Source organism: Phaethon aethereus, assembly GCF_964289735.1.
Source record: "Phaethon aethereus genome assembly, chromosome: 17".
NCBI lineage: Eukaryota > Metazoa > Chordata > Aves > Phaethontiformes > Phaethontidae > Phaethon > Phaethon aethereus.
The window spans coordinates 9,925,052-9,946,111 of NC_138593.1; the positions used below are offsets into that span (position 1 = coordinate 9,925,052).

General features: G+C 40.1%; 2 protein-coding genes across 3 annotated transcripts in view; one reads left to right on the forward strand and one right to left on the reverse strand.

Moving 5' to 3' along the window:
- The window catches only part of HIC2 (HIC ZBTB transcriptional repressor 2), a 202,296-nt gene that overhangs the window by 54,936 nt on the left and 126,300 nt on the right, over window positions 1-21,060 (forward strand). The window lies entirely within an intron of this gene.
- UBE2L3 (ubiquitin conjugating enzyme E2 L3) lies at window positions 2,002-19,443 on the reverse strand (the record flags this gene model as incomplete). Of its 2 annotated transcripts, none has more annotated exons than XM_082007698.1 (4): window positions 2,002-3,193; window positions 6,595-6,781; window positions 10,719-10,814; window positions 19,381-19,443. In XM_082007698.1, the coding sequence occupies 4 exons, from the start codon at window positions 19,405-19,407 to the stop codon at window positions 3,039-3,041; spliced, it is 465 nt and encodes a 154-aa protein (XP_081863824.1). In that variant the 3' UTR covers window positions 2,002-3,038. The 2 variants fall into 2 exon arrangements, with proteins under 2 accessions (XP_081863824.1, XP_081863823.1); XM_082007697.1 differs by lacking the exon at window positions 19,381-19,443 and adding an exon at window positions 18,646-18,687.

The following is a 21,060-nucleotide window of genomic DNA, read 5'->3' on the forward strand; positions in this document are numbered from 1 at the left end:
ATGCTGCGAACACGACGGCAGCCTTACCCGCGTTACTTCTGTATCGCGAACAAAAAAAATAGTTGCAAATTCCATATTTTTAAACAAACAGCATTAAACCCCAAATTTTCTTTTAAATTCAAGGGAGTTTTAAATGGAGAAATAAATAAAGCACTACTAAAAGACTTCTAAATAAAGAACTTTTCGATTGTGTAAAACGTAGGGCGATAAGGAAGTTTCTCAGTGGCTCCATGAAAGCTATAAAGACAACACTGAGTTCAAATTAAAAACACATTCAGACCACTACCTACAAACATCATTGTACCAGAATACTTAAAAAAAAAAAAAGTCTAAACCCCAAACCTCTCTGAAAATAAAACCATGCCACAAAGCCTTTGAGAGCAATTTTTATTAGGGTAGCAGAGTGGAATTGCAGAAAGCCTATACCAGTGCTGCTGGGTATCATTTCACCAGTATGTTGTTTTTATTTTGGATATTAAACTGCACGTTTAGAATTCAGCATGGCTTAGGGAACCGGAGAGAACAAAAGCTTGATTTCCTGAGTTAACAGAGGACTTGGTACTTAGATATTTTTTTTTCTTCCTCCTCAGACTTCAACAATACAGTACAGTATTTGACCTGTCTTTTTTCAGAGGGCTGCCTACAAACAAAAGCCATCACTTCAGTTACACATCTCATCACTTAGAAGTTGAACTACGAAGCGCACACAAAGAGAACTGACAGCGGTATCTGTCTTCTGTGTGACCCTTACAGATGGAATCGGAATAGCTGGTGTAGCACTGCCGTAGGCCTGCGTGCATCGACTGGAGTTCCTTGCATTAACAGCCCTTCCAACAGCATCCAAGTCACACCGATTCAAATTAATGCAGTCTTTGACCTGAGAGGCTTACAACCAGAACGTATACCATTCATAGTAACGAGGGCAGCAAACTAGTGCTACAAGTTTTTTTAAAATAAAATTTGGAGAATGGCAAGTTTCCATGCCAACAGACATGATTGAAAGGTACGGTGACTCACGTGATGCAGAAGTTACACACACTTCAGTTTGACAGATAATTTGGCATTATTTTATTATGAATCAGAGTGAGCGTGAATGAAACAAAATCAGTACCAACTTTCTGCAAATGAAGACACAAAGATGTGAAAATTTGGTAATAGACAGTGCTCTCACAAGCCTGAAAACACTTAGGAAATGCAAGTTTCCGTAAATAAGGTGAATGTGGTTTAACTTCATTTACTTGCCAAAGAATCTGTCTAAGAACACTTAAACATAAAATTTCTTAGCTCCCTAACTTATAAAAAAATTTACTTTCCACAGAGGTGAGGTACTGGGCTGTCATTGTTTACACTAAATGGGAAATGAAAGCCAGACGAGAAGGATGAATGAAGAAATACCAAATATACAAGACATTAAAACCAAAAGAGGCCCTACCGCTTGACATACTAGTTCTGAAAGGTTGCAAAGGCAGAGGCTGTGTTAAAACTGAATTTAGGAGTACAGAGAACCATCCAGGTATGAGGGATTTTCTAATTCAACTTCCTGCACATCAAAATGATATGTACTGCCAGGTACCCAAGAATCTCTGAAGGTAATTGTATTCACTCAATAACATACCCAGGTTTGACAGATGGGGAGGAGACAGCAGTTTGACTGTGTGGCAGTTTGACTGTGGAGCTACAGTCACACTTTAGACTGGGGGGCAGGGGGAAGACAGTCAGGAGAAAAGCAACAGAGCCACAGCAAAGGATGCTCAGTTCTGAGCAGAAAGGGCTTCCTCCAGCATGCACAGGCATGTCCCAGAGCGACGGGAAAACGGCTCTGCCTGATTAAGTCGGAATGATAGAATGATACTTGGAGTAGTCATTAAACCATCTAACCTGTGTACTTCTGGACCATGGAACAGTAGTGAAGCGTACTCTGTTACAGGTTGCTGCCTAACCCTATTCTCATACCATTTGCAGTAAGAACTGTACAGCCATGGGGCCGGGAAGCAGCACAAGTGCCATCCCATAACACAGATGTTTCGTACCCATTCTCATGGAAAAATGCTCTAGGATGACTAGCAGTGCTGTCAGATTTAGTACTCAAATTCAAAGTTAACATTTCCAAAATACCAATTTTTAACTAAAAAAAAACCACCCCAGTTTATCACTTTGGTACCTCTTGGTCCCCAATTTCCAAAACTCTTCTAAACTGGTTGCATTGTTGTTCTGTGCACGTTTTCCTGGCTACTCTGCATAGGTATTAAGAATAGAAGTGAAGTTTGTGATCGCATTCCACTACTCCTTTGCTACAGATTTTTTTTTTTTTTTTTGGTCAAAGTTTTCCAAAAGGAGGACATAAGCCATCTTTTAATTCAACCACACACACAAAAACTTGGGTTTCCCCGTTTAATAAACATTTTGTGGTAACATCAGCCAGATTTACATAAGACCTGGACATTACTTCTGATTGTTTTTGTGGGGTTTGTTTGGTTTTTTGTTTATTATGTTACAAACTGAAGTTAAGGGGAACTTGGAACAAGTCCCACAAAGCACAGTGCAACATTTAAAAAAAGTAAACAAAACTGCCAAACACTCAATCGTTTTCTGCCAGAACTGGGATATTTTTTCTAAGACATCAGTTTGGGGAGGAGATAAAATCCAATGAAGAATTAAATGAACTTAAGATAGTGGGAACTGCAAGGAAAAATAAGAAATGACAGCCACAACCTTTTCAATTTAAGGGCAGAATATAAGTCTAAGATATTTTTGATAAATTCTGACAAGAAAAAGAAAACAGCATACTTTAAAGTATATTGAAGCAGTGATTTTTAAACAAAGAAAGCAGAACTAGAACATCTTAAATTTTAATCCTTTCTTTACAGGTTACCTAGCCCACTTTTGATTAAGAAAACTGTAGAAAGTTAGTAACAGCCACAAGTTAACACCGAAAGGTGGCACTTGTCAATTTTCCATAGAGTCCTGCTTTACGGGGTGTCTCAAATGCACTGCTCCGATCTTCTATCATATGTTGCTGACATCAATTGTGTCAGATTTTAGTCCACTGGTCGCTTTTCACCATATTTCTTTGTAAACTCTTCAGCGTTCTTACAGAATTTTTTACGGTCCTTAGAGTATTCTTCAGCTAGGTCAGCCCGAAGGGGATGCTCGGGCTGTGGATCGTTCACCAGTGCTATGAGGGACTGGATTACTGTCAAAAGAAGTATAAATACCGTCAGAGAGCAAGATGGTTAATTTTTAAAAATCAAAATGTAAGCAAAATTCCCCAGTAAGAAAAGAGCTTTAACTGCATTTAAATACATCCCCCTAAATCTAGGGTCTTTTCAAAAGCAGAGCATGAATAAGCTATAGCAATATGCCAAGGTTTAGTTCAATGACCGTGAATGAACACCAGAAAATTGTATTTGTAAACCAAATCAACTTGAATAGAGACCAAAATGCACTACAAATTATTTCCCATGTAACTGGCATCCCATTTGAAATATTCTCCCATGGCGAAGAAAGAAACTACGTTTCAGAGACAAGTTCATCTAAAATAGATTGGGTAAAGATGGAATTTCCATCATGAAACATTTTTTTCCTAACACCCGTCACAAAAATGATGCAGTTGTAATGGGACCTGCTTTGGAAACTGTTTTTTCAGCTTTACGTTTCTATGACTCTCACTTCCCCTACAAACAGTAGGCAATTCTTCCCTTTATTCTAAACTGCCAAATACATCCGCTAGTAGAGTACACTGGGCAAACACATGGGTAAGGACTGCAAGATGCTTTTCACCCCACTGTTCACAGCCAGTTCATCAACGGTCCCCTATCACTTTCAAAGGAAATGTCATTCTTAAAATAACTGAGCTGTACTTGACATTTATGCAGCAAACCTCACACGCTACAATGACATTTATTGCTATGTTTTGCTCAGATATGTTCTCATGACCATTTAAAGCTGGGTTGGTTACAACCACCAGGAGTTCTCATGTCCATCCGCTGAAAGGTATATGTGTAACTGGGCAAGTCGACAGGAAAAACACTTCACTGTATGACAATGTTAATATTCTGTTTGAGGTTAAGTTTGGGCTACCCAGCGTAATACAAAACAGCACCCCAAGAGTTTTTAAAGCAAGTGTAACAAAATTGTTAACTTCATGTATTGCACAGTAGAGCCAGCTGCCTCCTCCTGAGCTCACATAAAACACTCACGCCTACACCATCCGGCAGCAGGCAGTTCCACAGCTCAGCTGGTCAGAGTCTACCATTTGTTCTGAAATGGCTGCTTAGCAGTTTAACTGGATTCTCCCTAGTTTTGCAGTGTAAGTTCTTCAATACTTATCACTCCAGTAGATGCTAGAATACCAGAGTGGCTTCTTTCAGAGCATCAATCGTTTCATGCTCATACTCCTTCCCACCCTTACCTGACAGGAACACGGGACACACCTCAAAACAAACACGCAAAATCCAGAGAAGCACACCTGTCACTATATTGCTGAATGGGAACATTTCTTACCACAAATCAGACTTTAAACTGCAACAAACTGTCTAAGGAATGTAGAATTGATATTAGCTTGCTTCACAGGAACTCACCAGTCCTGGGCTTATGACAACTGTCATCATACTAATTACTACTTATGAACCTAGCATCAATAATGCACGTGACAATCCCTTTTCACTCAGTAGAACACGATAAAACATGATGGAGAAAGTGTTACTGTGTTACTGAGGTTATTTAACACACAAGCCAGGAAAAAGTTAGGATTGTCATAACAGGAGTTGCCTCAATATCCACTACAATAGCATTTTAAAACTAGACTATCAAAACAGTCTGTTTTAATGTTGAGCATAAATTAATAAAAAGTACAGCAGTCAGATGCACATTTAGTACATGAAAGGTGAGTTAATGATTTATGATTAATCCCTCCACTTTCTTGACACCTGACTGACCAAAACCAATGACTTTGATGCTGTACTAACAATGTTGCATTATTTCCTTGAGAAAGGCCCAAGCAGCAAACAGACTGGAGTTCATTTTTTCAGTGCAGAAGAGTTCTGAAGAAAAAGGAACAGGCACTGTAATAGCATTGTTGCAGGTTCATACAACCATGCAGTAGCAACAGACTACATTAAAAGACTTCTTCCAGAAAGAGTTAAAAGACACAGGAAAGACCAGAGAACAGCAGAAATTGAGAGATTTGCAGTACTTCGGTACCCAGGGTTTGTTCCAAATTCTGATTTTCGCATAGTTTTTATTCACACCCTTAGATAAAAAGGGAATTGCTACTTCTCAGGGAGACACTACTTCCTGCATGCAAACAATTGCTTCAATAGTTCCAACTAAAGCCAACTTGCATTTCAAGCTAGGTAAAGACATGTCATTCCTCCACTTAACTAGTGGAGGCTCATAAGATTAAGACAACTGCTAAGGTGTTAACAGAAACCTTCTATATGTTGCATCCATTTTGTCTCTCCCAAGGATCTCTGTCCTGTATAAATCAATAGCAAGTCATCTGCACTGATCTACTTGAGTTTAACAGTTCTTTTTGCTGCCACCACCGCTTTCCCCAACATTCAACTGCTCAGTCTTTTCCAAAACAACTATAGGAATTTTCCCATTTTGTCTTTGGGACAAGGTCATGCAAACTCTATAGTTTTATTAGCATACAAAAGTACACAGGAAAAAAAAAAAAAAATCTTAAGTACAGCATTCTTTACTGTCAGGAACACAGCTCAAGTGAAAGCCACCTTAAAGTGGTGTCTGGAAGAAGGAAATACTTTCTCCTGCAGAGCGAGATACTTCAGTGTCACTGAAGCGCTTGCACTGGACTCAACTGCTACTCATTTGCATATTATTAAAAATAGGCAGCTTTTCCAAGGATGGTTGCTTTTTCTGTATGTACAATAATAAATGCTTAACAAACTAATCATTACCTGCCACAAAACATGAAATTCTCACCCCAACAACCGAAAAAAACTACTCAGATCAGACTCTCAGTCTGCCTGATGAAACTTTTTTCCTTAAAATATTTAAATTCTTATCCAAAGACACTCTATGCAGTAAGCCTCACAGCAGCGATCTTTGAAGAACTACGAGTTAATTTGTGTTATGATTTCAGGTTTTGTTTATGACTCTCTAGATATTTCAAACCATATGTCCAAATCACTGAACTACAAGGCAGAGATTATAAAATATACAAAGCCTTGAGGTTTTAGACCCGTTATTTCAACCATCCAGGAACATACTGAACACCTCTGGCTTATAAAGTCACCATTTAAAAAGAAACACAAAATACACCCCACCCCACCCCCGAATTTTTAAGTACGCTGAGGACACTACCTTAATAAACACTTCAGTCATGAAGAGCTTTGTGGTTTCCTGGAGGTGGACATGCCACACGTCAGTGTCATTACCTGACGTTCCAATAACAAAACGAGATTCCGAAAGAGTTGCACACTGTGCTTACAACACGCGATTCATGACACAAACCTTACGACAACGAACATAAGAGCAGCAATCAGCTGACAAGCTGAAACACTATTAGCTTTAAATTTAAACACAACAAAGTGTCTTGATACTCAGTTCTTTCTCCACATGGAGTCCTACCTTGGTCAGTTTTGGTTGCTGGCTTCCAGTTTTCAGCACTAATTACTGGCAGACAAACCTGCCCCTTTTCATCGATGTTAGGGTGATAGATCTTTGTTTTAAATGTAATCTTAGGAGGTTTGAATGGATATTCTGCTGGGAAGTTGATTTCGATTCTGAAGGCTCCTTTATCATACGGAGGATTGTCCTGCAACAAGAAGGCAGAATGTCAAGAATCTGGCATAATCTAATGGATACAACTAAGAAAAAGCATGCTCCATACTTGATCTGTTGAACAACCTCTTTTAAAGGCACTTTCTTCCAACACATTCTGCCATGTCTATGTGTCAGGAAACATCAAAACCTATTTGGTAAGAAATGAGGCAATACAACCTCTACAATATTTGTATTCACCCTGGAAAAAGCAGATTATCATTGTTCTGAAGTTGGCTGACATTGCTACTGGTAAGAAAGCATTCAGTCCCTTTTACTCCAAGCTCAAGATCCTATCAAATGAGTAGTTTTATTCCCAACTTTGTATTTCAAAACACATTACAAACCTTTGAGATACAAACAGGAAGCCCGACAACGAAAATTGGTTTCCCTTAAGCTAGCTATTCTACGTGTCTCACAACATGGTGGTACGAACAGCAGAGCAGTTTGGTTTGTCAGATTTCTCTATATGTTCTGAGAACATTTTTGTGCTGACCACACAAAAATCTGCTGAGCATTCATTGGTACTAAAGATAGATATTCACTGCGTCTGCTGATGAGAACATTCTGAATTTGTATGCAGTTTTAGCACCCGCTCTTATCAGATCATTTTTGAAGAAGCGCGATGAGAGAATCATGAAGTAAGCAAAGTAGTTCTTCCTGCTGAAACAGAAAAAACAATGCCCAGTATCTCATTTAGAAAACCTGTTAGACTATTGATACTGCTTCAAATACTAACTGCAGAAGAAAGGAGAAGAAAAATAAACCATTGCTACATTTAAAGCTTACGAAAACACCCTTCTGCACTGAAAACAGTAACTACAGTGTGAAGCCTTTCCAAATGCTCTGGGAACAAGAATGAGAGTTTCCAGTTGGTGTAAAGTACAATCACACGCCTTCGTCACTGGCAACCAGACCATTCCCTGCAATCAAACCCACTCCAGAAGTTAAAAAAGGTTTACCAATATTTGGGAGTGGGGAGTGTTCTATTAAAATCTTATTCAACAGAAAACATCTAATTTTTGTTTCATCCATACGGAGAAGTCTGGTTGTGCCTTTCTAGGAAATACAGCACAATTTTTGCAGTCGAAGAGGTAACTAGCACGACTTCAAAAAAAACCCCTTTTAATCCAAGCAATCCTAAAAGCTTTGGAAGTTTAACAAATAACTTTCTGGTGGCAGTGACAACTTAAGCAGTAAGTGCCCTCTACCTCACGGCTTACTTGTTCTTACCTCCATCCCATGCTATGATTTGTGAGGCTGTTCAGTGAATTGATACGGGAACTGACCTGACTTAAACACATCCATTTTCTGCTTGACTCTCAGTCAGAACTGCTCTTCACTATAACTCACCACTAAACTGCACTAAAAACGTACATAAAGGGCTGCTCATGTTTTAAATAGACAACACACAGAATATTCAAGCAATTAATTTCCAATAATTTGTTATACTTCCTTTGACACTGACAAGGGAGACAGAATTATAAACACAAGAGCCAAACACAGCTCACATTCACCTGCAGTATTTTTGCCCTGCAAAAGTTTGTCCATAGCAAGCAGTTTTGGTTAAGCGAAATGAAATTCACAGTACACCAACAGTACCTCTTACAAGAGCAAGGAGCCTGGGGTAGTCAGTCTCATTTTGATGTTGAAATCAAACAAACAGCCCACCTTTTCAACATACAGTACGTACACTATCTTATTCAGCAGTTTAGAACAGGAAGAGAAGTTGACAAGCTATCTTCAATCTGCTTCTCAATTGAGCAAACACCCTTAAAAAGTAACAGTTGTTCCAAAGAGCAAAATGTTACATACAAGAAAAACTTTTTAAAGCAGTATCTTTCACAGTAATTCTGTAAGAACACTGTTAAAAATATAAATCTTTCACACCTTCGTTAAGAAGCTGACCAAAATAATGCCTAGTTTTAGCATTTAATAATCAGTAACTGATTAGTCCTACTAAAGTACGAGTTTTTAAACCCCAACATTTTCTAAAATGGAAACAGCATATAAAACTTCAAAAGTAAAAATTCAGAAAAAAAGTTAAATTGGCAACCAGCTTGCATATTACTTTTTTAAGCCATCAACTCCAGCATTGCAACAGCTAAAAAAGTTATGCTAGGACTAAAGCATCTTCTACAGCGTATCCTCAAAATAACCATAATACTCTTGAAACACACACAACACTTTAATAATTACTATAGTAAGTATAATTTAATGATAAAATTCCCTCTGAACTATAGCAGTAGTGAATTTAAGGCTATTTCCCTTGCAGCAGGGCACATCATAAAACAAAAGGCAGGTATGAAGCACAGGTCACTGCAACAATGTTTAAACACTTGTGATGTTGTGAACCTTTGCAAAGCAAACACTATGCTCATGCTCTGGTAAGCAGAAACTGTTAAAAATAGATCCTGTACACCACATACTGCTAATTTTAACAGGAGTAAACAAGCATTTTGGCTTTTGCTTTATCAGTCATATTTATCAACCTTAGACTGCTCCAAAGTATTATCAAAGCAACAAACTGTTACACACGAACCACAAATACCAGAGGTGGCTTATTAAAGCATATTGTTTCTCAGCTCTGTCAAATTGTAATGTCAAATCCTGCTCGCTTTATTTGCGAGAGTAGCCTCAACCTCTACAATGCAAGTCAACAGTACACTAAATGTATTCTACGGTACTTAAAGCGCACAGGCCTAGCCGTCACCTCAGCCTGTGTGATCTGAATTTAGGAATGGCCTCCAAGTAACAAAGCAGAGGCACTGCTAAAGAGATGTTTCGAAGTCTTACAATAAAAAGACAGATTGACACCGGTTGGAGGACCTTTTCAGTAGCACCCACGGAAAAGCAGAACTGAGGCCCTACTGGCACAGCCTCTATTGCTGCAGACATAAAGTAGCTCGTGTAACGAAGGGAGCATGGGCTGTGGCAGTAGAAAATAAAGGCGATGAAAATCCAAGCAACTTTCAACCAAGGAATTCAACATACTTGATTTCCTGCTTTCCCCTTAGTAACTAATCCCTCTCTATTTGACTAATACAGTGGTTATCTACTTCTACTACATATCCACTTAAAAGATTGTAGTGCTTTTAAAAAATGAAGAGAGTTGTGGGGTTTTTTCTAGCATTAATTAATGCCTAAATAGACTTTCTTTTAAAGAGCTCACTTCTGAAAATCCAAACCTTTTCCTTGCATCAAACTTTTTCCAATACTCAATTTTATCCTGGCAATAAATCTAGTCGATTAAAAAAAAAATATATTAAGGAGTAAACAAAATATTTCATACCTCAGGGTTTTTTTCCTATTACGATGCAGAGTTTGTACTTTAAGCTTAATGTAATAAACTGTAAGCTTCATTTGCATTCCCCTTCAGCCCCTCTCCCAAGTAACCCAGTGCCATCCCTGACTCCACAGCCCTCGCCAGCTGTAGCCATGTATTGGACCAGGCCTACAATTATGAAGCACCCTGGTAGGTATTGATCAGAGAACTCCAGAACACCTTTCAGTTACGTATGGATTTTTCTTCAGACTAGTTACAAGAAACACCTACTAATGTTTTCTGTGTTTTGTTTTATCAAAGTCTGATAACCTATAAAAATGAGACAGGAAGATTATGCTATTTGCCCAAGATCACACAAGATGTCTGAAGTGAGACAATTAAATCCAGGAGCACACTTCACTGCCCAGAGCAAGTTTAAGAAGATGCTACAATCTATATAAACTAATGTTGTATTTATAAACAACTAGCTTCTGCACAAACCCACAACTGTGAAAGCCAGGTTTTATAGTAATAACAGAGATTCTTGTCCAGGTACAAAAATTATCTAATGGTCACTAGCAGCACTACTAAACTGTGGATGCATGAGATACAAATGATTCTCATTTTCTTGTAGAGCTCTTTAGAATAAGGAGTAGTCTATACTCACAGGAACAATAAGCCCTTGCCAGGTCAATAAATTAGCTTCATCAACCTGGATATTACGGAAGTTTTTCATTCCACATTTGCGGATTTCTTCAAGCTCCTGAAAAGCAAGCAAAGCGTAAGTTAATAACAGTATTAAGCAAGATGCTCATACTTGTTTTTCAAAATGCGTAGAGGTGAGAGTGGGTTTCTTCGATGTTAAAGCCGCCTGAGGTTTTAGTCACAGCAACCCACACAAATAAGAAATAAAATTTTGCACCTGTGAGAAGTAAAATTCTCCGAGACAAGGCATTAAAAAAATTTATTTTTTGATACATCAGGAAAACACAAAAATGCCTTATTAACAACATTATAGACACAATGAAGTAGAAGTATTAAAAAAGTGCATTTAAAAATTTTTATACCTCAAATGCAAATCAGTGCCTTTAGTAACAGACTATTCGTAACTGTGAAGTGCAGAAATAGAGTGCATCTTACGACTCGTCCAAAGGAGAACAGTGATTTGGAAGAATTACTTCGTAACAGTTTTAAACATGGATAAAGTCACTGAACAGGCCAATTATTTCAACTGAAAACTATCAAATTCCTGCATGACCAGCTTAAATTGATGCACACTCAGAAAAATATCAATCTAAGCCAAACTAGTCTTATTTAGACCAATAACTTATGATACAGCTTTATCTCTGTTTTGTACCCCAAAGTTAACAGAATCTATTAAGATACCTCTCTTTACAGCTGTATCACTCTTGAACAAGGTATCTTTCTGCACCAGTCAATCGCTGGTAAATCCATTTTTGATCAGGTAGTGATCCAGGTATCACCAAAACAAGTATTTAGGCATTTTTATATTTAAAAATTATGTATAATCCCTTGTTTAGCAACTGTTTCCTGGAATATTTCATAAGACCTAAAAAGGAACACCTCAAGGTTCCACTTTTTTTTTCCCCCATAACAATTATAGCCCTTTGCTGTTGAATTCAGCAGTTTTATCTTTAAAGGGAATTTAACTGAATTCAAATTCAAAAGTCATCCACAGTGAAATACAAAACTTTCCCCATGCTTTCAAACCTAAAGCACATGCCTGTGTGTCTACATAGGTTAGGAAAAATCTTGCTTATACAGCAACAGTGGTGCACTCTGCCAGCACACAGTTGTTCACTGGGCACTAGCATATTTGCAAAACTAGACTGTATATTACTATGATAAAAACCACCAACTACAAGCAAAGGCACTATATACTGAAAAATAAGAAAAGATCAGTTTTCCTGGTACAAGTGCTGTACTGCCCATGTGACTCCCACCCCCCCGAACAGCTCTATATTCGTCTTCGATCAAATGTTTCTGTATCTGACTGGCAAAGTTTTAATACTTGCAGTAATCACATGCATAAACTTAGCAGGATGATAAAATGCAAACCCAAAGGGAAAACGAGATTTCCAAACACACATGAAACAAATCATATGACAGCTGCACATCAGAAGATGAACATTTACATTCCCACCCACCGCACCTACGAAACCAAGAACGCACTCGGAACACAGAAGTTTAACCTTGGCGTTTTGGATATTGAATTGATGCCCAACACAGTCTTCATGACACTAAAACCAACTATTTAGGCTAGACCTATGGATTAATCCCCGAATTCCACTGCTGCTATATTTATGCAATATCACAGACAATTTGAGCTTTTTTTTTTTTTTTTTTTTTTTACAAGAAGGGTAAAAGGATTATCCTATTTCCTTAAAAGCAGGAAAAACCACACAAAAACAATCCCATGAAGCACATACAGAGCAAAACAAAATATTCAAAAGAAAATAACCTTTATTATTACAGCTATAAGAGATCCTTTAAGATGACTGAAAACTGCAAATCCACACAGTGCCTCACAGCTGGCTTTGAGTGCTCAGTGCACAAAGCAGCAGCTCAGGGAGAGCCTGGCTGGTACCAGACCGAGTAACCCGCTCAGAACAGCGTTGCGAGCAGCTCGCTCTCTACCCGTACAGAACTATCAAGTGCTGGCAAACCACTGCTCCGCAGCACATAGACAGGGATAAATCCCATTCCACGCTAGATGTGACACATCAAATATCAGGAAAAAAATAAGCTAATTAACCAGTAGATATTTAAGCATGAATAAACATGCATCACAAGTGCCTTCACTCTAAAACAAGTAAAGGAAAATGGGTTTAGACAATTTCCTAGTTACTACATTAAAGACACTGTATGTACAACAAATCTCCCCCATAACGTCCCATGCAGAAGCTTTTATCACAGGTTCAGATGATAGCATTACACTGCTGCTGGCCCAGACAACAATTGTCCAGACACAGAAAAAGAAGGACTGTGACTCTATAATTCAAGTATGTTGTTAAGATAATAAAACAAATTTGAAAAGCATGGCTTCACATTACTGGAAAATTAAACACGTACATTTTTGTGATTAGATTCACGTTAAAAAATTGGATGCTGAATTAAGAAAAGCAAGAATCCAGTACAGAGATCGTTACAAAATTGTAAAACTTTGTATGAAAACAAACCAAAGTTTCAAACAAACATGCAAATTGCTCCCCATTTCCCCCTCAAGTTCAGCACATGAGAGAGGGAATTAAACAGTCTAGAAGACACTAAAGAACTAGTCAAAAATGATTCAGGACATCTTCCTCTTCAAACTGACATGAGAAGCCTTCGCAGGAATTCACTTTCAAAATCAAGAGAGTGCATCAGGACTATATTCTGTGCTGCTGCCGCCTCGGGTCCCACGGTAGGAACTGACAACTGAAAAAGGGGATAGATGGGGATTAAAACAGGCAATTCTTTTCCTCGCACACAGGCGAATCCAAAGGTCACGGAGAATCAAGCCTATCTTAGTAGAGAACTTACTTGAACTATGTGCTTAAGACAGGTACCAATTTATAAGAGAAATTACTTTGCTTATACTAGTTGTGTTCAAGATTTTGTATGTCACTCCAAATTAATCAATTCCTTCTTAGACTTATTTACAAACAGCTTTATTTTCATGCTACTATCCCCACAAATACAATGTAATACTAGACTTGCAAGTCATGCTTTTAGGGTTTTTGTGTCTAGTGCATCAGAAGTGGCAAGAGATTATCATTCACAATTTAAGGGTGCGAGGAAGGGTTGTTTCCATTTTTTTTTTCTGGCAGCTGCCAAAACCCATAATAAAGATCTAACTCCCTCAAAGCTACAGAGGCAGACACAACTACAGTATAAATGTACTGTTAAAAAAGGGAATGAGCTATTAAATACTTTCAAACAGCACAGATTAGAAGTTAATACTGCATTTAACACGGTCTTGAGCAACTCTAAAGGGACAAAAATTACTTTATGCGGTAAAAGGATATAGTCCAAGTATTTCAAAATAATACTTAAGAGTCTAGGCAGATGGCAAATAGATTAATTCCTTGTCCTCCACCCCTTAATTTTGTCAAGTAACATAATTAAAGGAGCACAGGAGGAGTGTAACTAAAGGTTAGAAGACTGCAGTAAGAATTTCAGTCAGTCTTCATTCCCCACTCTGTTATCAACCTTGCACGTGACCTTGCTGCATTGGTTTCCCCATCTGTAAACTAGGAATGTCTTATTTCACGGGGCTCTCTTGAGACGTTATGTTTGTAGTTTGGATGCGTTCACAGGAAGTGTTATACACAGCACACAAAATGGGGAAAACATTGTTTCAGAGGTGCTACCTGATCTTCAGGTATAATGCACATATAACCTCTCATATATAATCAATAAGGAGTTGAAAGTTCATTCAAAGCAAAAATTAAGTGTTTGAAATGAAAAACAAAACTAAGTGCCATCAGCTTAAAATGTAGTATTTTTAAAACCCTGAAACTGCTTTGCCCACACATCTTTCAAGTTTTGGGACTTATGTAAAAAAAAAAAAAAAAAAAAAATCCCAAAACAAGCCAGATAGGAAAATGCAGTGAAGACAAACACTTCTAAGAGTGCAATCCCAGAATATGGGAATAAGTGTAAGAGCTCATACTGACTTTCAGTATGTTCTGCATCAAGCCCAAAATGCTATTAAATGCACAAAACCCCCCAGAAGTCTCCTGAAAAAACATGTTTATCTACTGTTTACTATTTATGTTTACCCATTTATAAATACATTCTCTAACAAAAGTGTAACAAAGTTAAACAGGCTCCAAGACACTGATAAGGAACTGGCCAGTTTTACTTTCTGAATCTTATACAGTACAGAGAAGTTTTAAATCAAAACCTTAAAATCAAATTTAATTTAAAAAAAAGGCACAAAACCCACCAAAAAACCCAAATAAATTCTAGCTCTTATATGAACTATTATTATGTTTCCACTGCAACATTACAACCCTGTATACTCATATGCCTTTTATTTACTGAGTAATGCTACTTATTGCCAAACTATTTTCATTTTATTAAAAAATCTTTTTGTCGATTCTCAGTTTCAAAAAGTGAGAATGAAAATGAATCAGTATTCTCACTTCTGTATAAGGACAATCATACATTGCTCAAAACCACATTGCCCTTGTTACTGATAACCAGCGTTTGGATCAATTTAGAAATTGCTTTTCAAAGATTAAAGTTGTTTAAATCTCTTTTATTTGGAAGGGCTATGGTGTTTACAAGACCACAGCACACTGGAGACTACAGGCCATCTACAGCAGGTACCTGGGCGTGGCCTCGTCCTTGTATTTTATCATGGAGTTCAACAGTTGCATAAATGTTTGACTATGCAATTATGGAAGCAGCGTAAAACCAGTAAGATTAAAGTAATTGTCTACATCTTCGTATGTGAAGCGTTATTTACTCTTTAAACCGATTTTCAATTTTTAATATTAAAGATACTTTTGAACATCTAAAAACCAGGAAACAAAAGCGCAGCTCTTACAGACACCTTAGCTCGAACATATCGCAGGTCAACACGGAAGGGAGCAGGACAGCCTTCTCAAATACTACCTAAACACCCCTACTCAAGGTGCATCTCAGTACCCCACGTTACTACACCACCAAGTAATACTATGAGTATCCAGCACCGAAATAGCCTTCCCTTTGCAACTACCCACTACCTCTCCACACAGCATTTAGCTACGGATCTTGCATGGAAAATGACCTGGTTTACATCAGTGGGTGGCAACTGCGAAAAGCATTTCATTGAAGTCTCTGGCATGTCTCTTGGAGATCTATGCTCCCTATCTTACATGTTTGGAGACAACTTGCTTTTTACGAGACAGGGTTGTGAAACAAAGCAGCTCCCTTAGAAGACTTAGATCCTTTCCTAAATATAATTACTCCATATTTGCCTGTTTCTACCCTGAGAGATCGTCCATAACAACATATCCTTGACAAAGACTGCTTTATTCCCAACTCTCACATTTCATGAGGAGTCAAGATCTGACAACTGTGGCTCTTTGAAGAGGTGTAACGGTGGCTCCTAGATCAAAACTCCACCTTGGAAGTCACGGGAGTATGATTCATTAGCTGTGTTTATTCCACATTTTTGCTAACCTAGGCGTGCTCCTGGAAAGGGCGGACCTCCACTGATTTTTTGTAAATCAGTAGAGAAGACTTCAGTTAGTCTATTTGATGGTATAGAGCTCTGCAAAAACAGGCCATAAATAAGGTCTTTGGCCTAGGAACTGTAATTTCCTCAAACAGAGCCTGAGATAAAAAGACAATCTTATTCTTGTTATAACTTGACTTCATGTTTAAAACTGAACTGTACAAGTACAAAGGCAAAATTTGTTAATACTTCTTTCACAAGGAGGTTTGCAAATTGAAGATACAAATGGCTTCCACAATCTGAGGACACCCATTTCCAGCTGGAAGGTGGAAACTATACTCATACTCCCAGTTTTCTACAGGCAGATAGTGTGTTATTATGAACTTACTACATCCAGTCTCTTTGAGCCACTGTGGTTAATATGAATAACTATGATGCATGACACGAGTCCAGAAAAAATGCCCTACTTCAAAATGTTGGCAAGACCTTAAGGACATAGGGATTGCTTTATTTTATGTGACCTATAAAAGGTTCAAAGTTTATTTTCACTTACCAAAGACAGATTTGATATTTAGCTCAAAGAAAATACAGTTAATGCTCATCCTAAATTATTTTAAACATAACTGACTGACACACTGAAAAACTCCATTTCCTTTAGTTATAATCACACATCATTCTACAACCCCAAGAAAGACACAGCACAGACTCTTCTATATTGCAAAACTTCCAACAGTGAAAGACTTTTAAAAGTGTATCTGTGAATTTGGAACTTAATGATATTAGGTTGATACACATGCGAATTTGGACCTTCAAAACATCATGCTGCAGCAACACAGATTACATCATCTGTACGAGAGCTCTACTTTGTTCCTACTGAGAGACTGGCAAAACTCAAAGCCATTTGGGCTGACTCTACTCTCCAAAAGGCACGAAGGTAGCTGCTTAAATAGCCTTTACAAGTCGTGTGATACAGCACCTCACAGCTCCTGAACTAGCATAAAACATGCACACAACATGCACAACCCACAAACATCCGGCAATAAAAATGAAAGTAAAAATGTAAGAGGGAAGTTATCAACGTCTCCTTCCTTCCTACACCACTCCTCTCAAAAAGCAACTGCCACACCATTTTTCTAGAAAAGAAGGAGGTCACATTGTCAAAAACCATTTTTACAGTGTTTTAGTGAAAGATTAAAGCACTAACATTTTAGAAGTACAGTGGAACTGGGGGGGGGGGGGCGGGGGAAGAGAGAGAGGAGGGCTGAAAAGCAAGAAGCACTGCAGATATTAAAGGCAACAAAAATTGTTCTTCAGATTTTTATGTTCTATTTTAAATTTAAAAAGAAACAATAATTGGAAATGCATTTTTTTTCCTACCAGAGTAGTAGTGATGTGCTTTTGAACAACTAATGGATTTTTTCAGAACGGGCAGAAAAGCTTCCTTACAAAAAGATAAAATTAAATGGTGTTTACTATCTGAAACAAAGGAGAACCTTATTTGAGTATAAAGCAATAGACATATTGATTATGACACTAAAGCTGTGACAAAACATAACAGCCATCAAAAATGAAATTAAAAAATGAATGCCATCTCATCAGGATCCTTAAGGACAATTAAAGGTTTATGCCTACTGATTTGATACATATGAATGACTCTGCACACAATGTATTTATCATTTAATTTTTAATCGCTCCACAGCACATTTAAAACAACAAAACTAGCCTTATGAAAGCACTGCTGAGCTATTGGTTTCTTCAGAAATCACCAAGTTACAATGATTAATTATGTATCTGCACAATTAAGGAAATGCGACTTCAAATCTGCCAGGTATATGTCCTATTGAAACCCCAGCCCTATTAGGGGTCCACATCCTTGAAGCCAGTTGCAAATTTGATATTAAAAGACTAACTTTAATAGGATTGCCCATATATCTGTCAAATTCTAGTGCGTGGTTATGTTGCACCCCACAGGAACAGGTTTTTTAATAAGGTGAAAACATTGCCTGACAGTTACAGGGCCTTTCTTTCCCCTATGTTTCACAGGACTAGCCTCTAAAGTTCATTGATTTATGTTACAGGCACTTTGCATGCAAATACTGCAGGGTATTGCCATAGCATTTTACAGATGACTAAATTTTACACCACTATATATGCACGTCCTAGGCAAATCCCACTGCATACAGTTTGTAATGTTAATTGGCAATTATATACAACACATAAAATAAACTTGTATGCTTTGGGGGCAATGGTTATCATTTTCTAAGTAGTACCTTAGTCCTCAAGCAAAATTATGAGAAATGTAATCCCAAGCACTATTTTACAATAAACTATACGTGCTGTTGGTTAAAATACAACTGAGGCCGAGTTTACGTTTACAAGTATCATAGAGGCTTTGGAACAAATCGAGCAAAGACAAAAACATTACCACATCTGCAGTGCGTGAGGAAACTTCTGAACCCAAGTCCATATTTCAGTGTGATAAACCTCTTACTCATACAAGGAAGAGGCTACTCTCCGAAACAACGAAAACGATTATTTCATCTCCGGGCTTTTGGGGAAGGTTCCTTAACCAACGGGCGAGCGGGGGGGGGAGCGGAGAACCCCCCACCCGCGGCGGGGAGGAGAGGGCGCTTCCCCGCCGCCCGGCCGAGCGCTGCCCGCGGGCAGGGCCACGGACCGCGCCGCTGCTGCGGCACCGCCGCCGGCGGGCCGACCCCTCACGCCGCCCCGGGGACTGCCTCGGCCCCGGACGGGGGCCGAGGCGTCCCGCCAGCGTCGTTTCCTTCCCCCACGGCCCCTCCTCTTTGCTTAGTCACCGCAGGAGCCCCCCGAGGGAGGGGGACGGGGCGGCCCGCACCGCCCGCCAAGCGCCCCCGCCCAGACCCGGGGGGCGGCCGGGGACGGCGGGGCGCCGCCGGAGCCCGGGGCGGCGGCGGCGGGGGGACGGCAGCGAGGCCCCTCACAGCCGCGGCCTAGGTGCCGGCTTCTCCCGTTCCGGTCAGCTCCAGCCCGGGGTGCCACCGACGGGAGAGGAGGCGGTCGTTCCGCCGGGCCGCGGCCGGGGAGGCGACCCCCCACACCCGGAGGGGCGCCGGCGCGGAAGGAGGGTACCCGCCGCCGCCCGCTCGCCGGCCCTTCCCGGCGCGGCGCTGGCTGTTACCTTCATCAGCCTCCTGCTGGCCGCCATCTTGGCTCTGCTGCTGCCGCCCCACAATGCATGGCGGCGGCGGGCAGGGCGCTAAAGCCCTGCGCTTCCTGGGGCGGCGGGGGGCGGGCCGGGCTCCTCCGCGGGCCCCAGCGCTGCTGCGGGCTCCCGGCGGCGCCGCCCCGCCTCGGCGCGGGGCCGGGCTCCTCTCGGCGGCCGGGCCAGCGCCTGTGCGGGGCGCGCGGCCCCGGCCGGCGGGGAGAGAGGCAGGAAACGCTCCGCGGCGGCCCGAGCCCGGCCTGCGGCATCCTCTCTCTGAGGGCTCGTTGCCTGTCTTCCTCCGGTACTCGCTGATGCCTTTTTTTAAATCATCCATCAACGCCTTAAAATGCTGGTGTGGCTTATTTATTTACTGTGCATCACCCCAAATTCGGCATCATCTTCGTTGTGGGGAGAGACAATAACCTGTAGTTTCACGTTTTATCAAATAAGCCCACATTATGTGCAGAGCCCTTCACCACCTTTCTTTCTTTGTTTCTTAAAATACTCTGAAAGGAGACGAGAGGGAGTTTCCAGAAGAGGTACCTGACCCACAGAAGCCATCCCCAGACCCACTGGTCTCTGATAAACCCACCTCAAGTGCCTTACCTCACCATGACCAGCTCCACCCAGGCTTTCCCCCGAGCTCCCAGCCTGCTGTGCCCTGCCGCAAACTGCTAGAGAAAGGAAAGCTGTGGGAGAGGAGATAATGTCCCTGCCAGTACTAATCAAGACTGTAATCTGCCATGTGTTTTTAGTGGAGCTCTAATTGTAACTGCTCTCCAGCTCAGATCCTCCCCAGCTGGCCTCTAGCAACCACCGTAGGAGCAGTCTGGATGTCTAACCATAGGCATCCAGTGTCATTTCAGGTGCCCTTAGGGGGTCCAAGACACAGGGCCAGCAGATATGGTGTGGAACATAAGTAACTACACTATATGACATCTAAAAATGCCACCAGGCACCTGACTTGCTCCCTAAAACATTCTCCATTGACCCAGTGTACTCAGGAATTACTCCAAGATCTGCTCTGCCCTCCCCATGTCAGTTGATGTCCTCACTTGGTCTAACCCTTGTTCCTATGGAAAAACTACTTTTGTCACCTGAAAAAGTTCTAAGCTCTACAGACTCAGACAACCTGAAAAACGGAAATGTTGTGGTTATTACAAGAGGCTTTCAAAACCTCATAAAAATGCAACAAAAGTTGTTAATTATGAAGCATGGGATTCTAGTATGCCATCTTAAAATTATTCCCCGAACAGCTATTTGATAATCAATATTTTGCATTAATATAGTGCTTATTGCTCCAAAACTCAATTAACATTTGTTAATGAAGTAAGCTATACATCACCTACAGGAAACAACTTAATACTCACCTACTTCATATGGGTATTATTAAACAGTTTATGGATAATTATATTATGATCTTCAAATACGTTTAATATTATGATAACTGTATTCAGAGGAAACCGAAAACGGAAGAGGCAGACCACCCTGGCAAAGTGGCAGAGAGACAAACAGCAAGTGTGCGTGCTGACTGGCTGGAGAAGTTACGCACGTGCCAGGCAGGTACACGTTACGTGAAAACAAAAGCTGCAGAGGCTCTCTGAGGATTCGTAACGTGCTGCTGGTGGTGAAGATTCAAAAATGCTGACATCT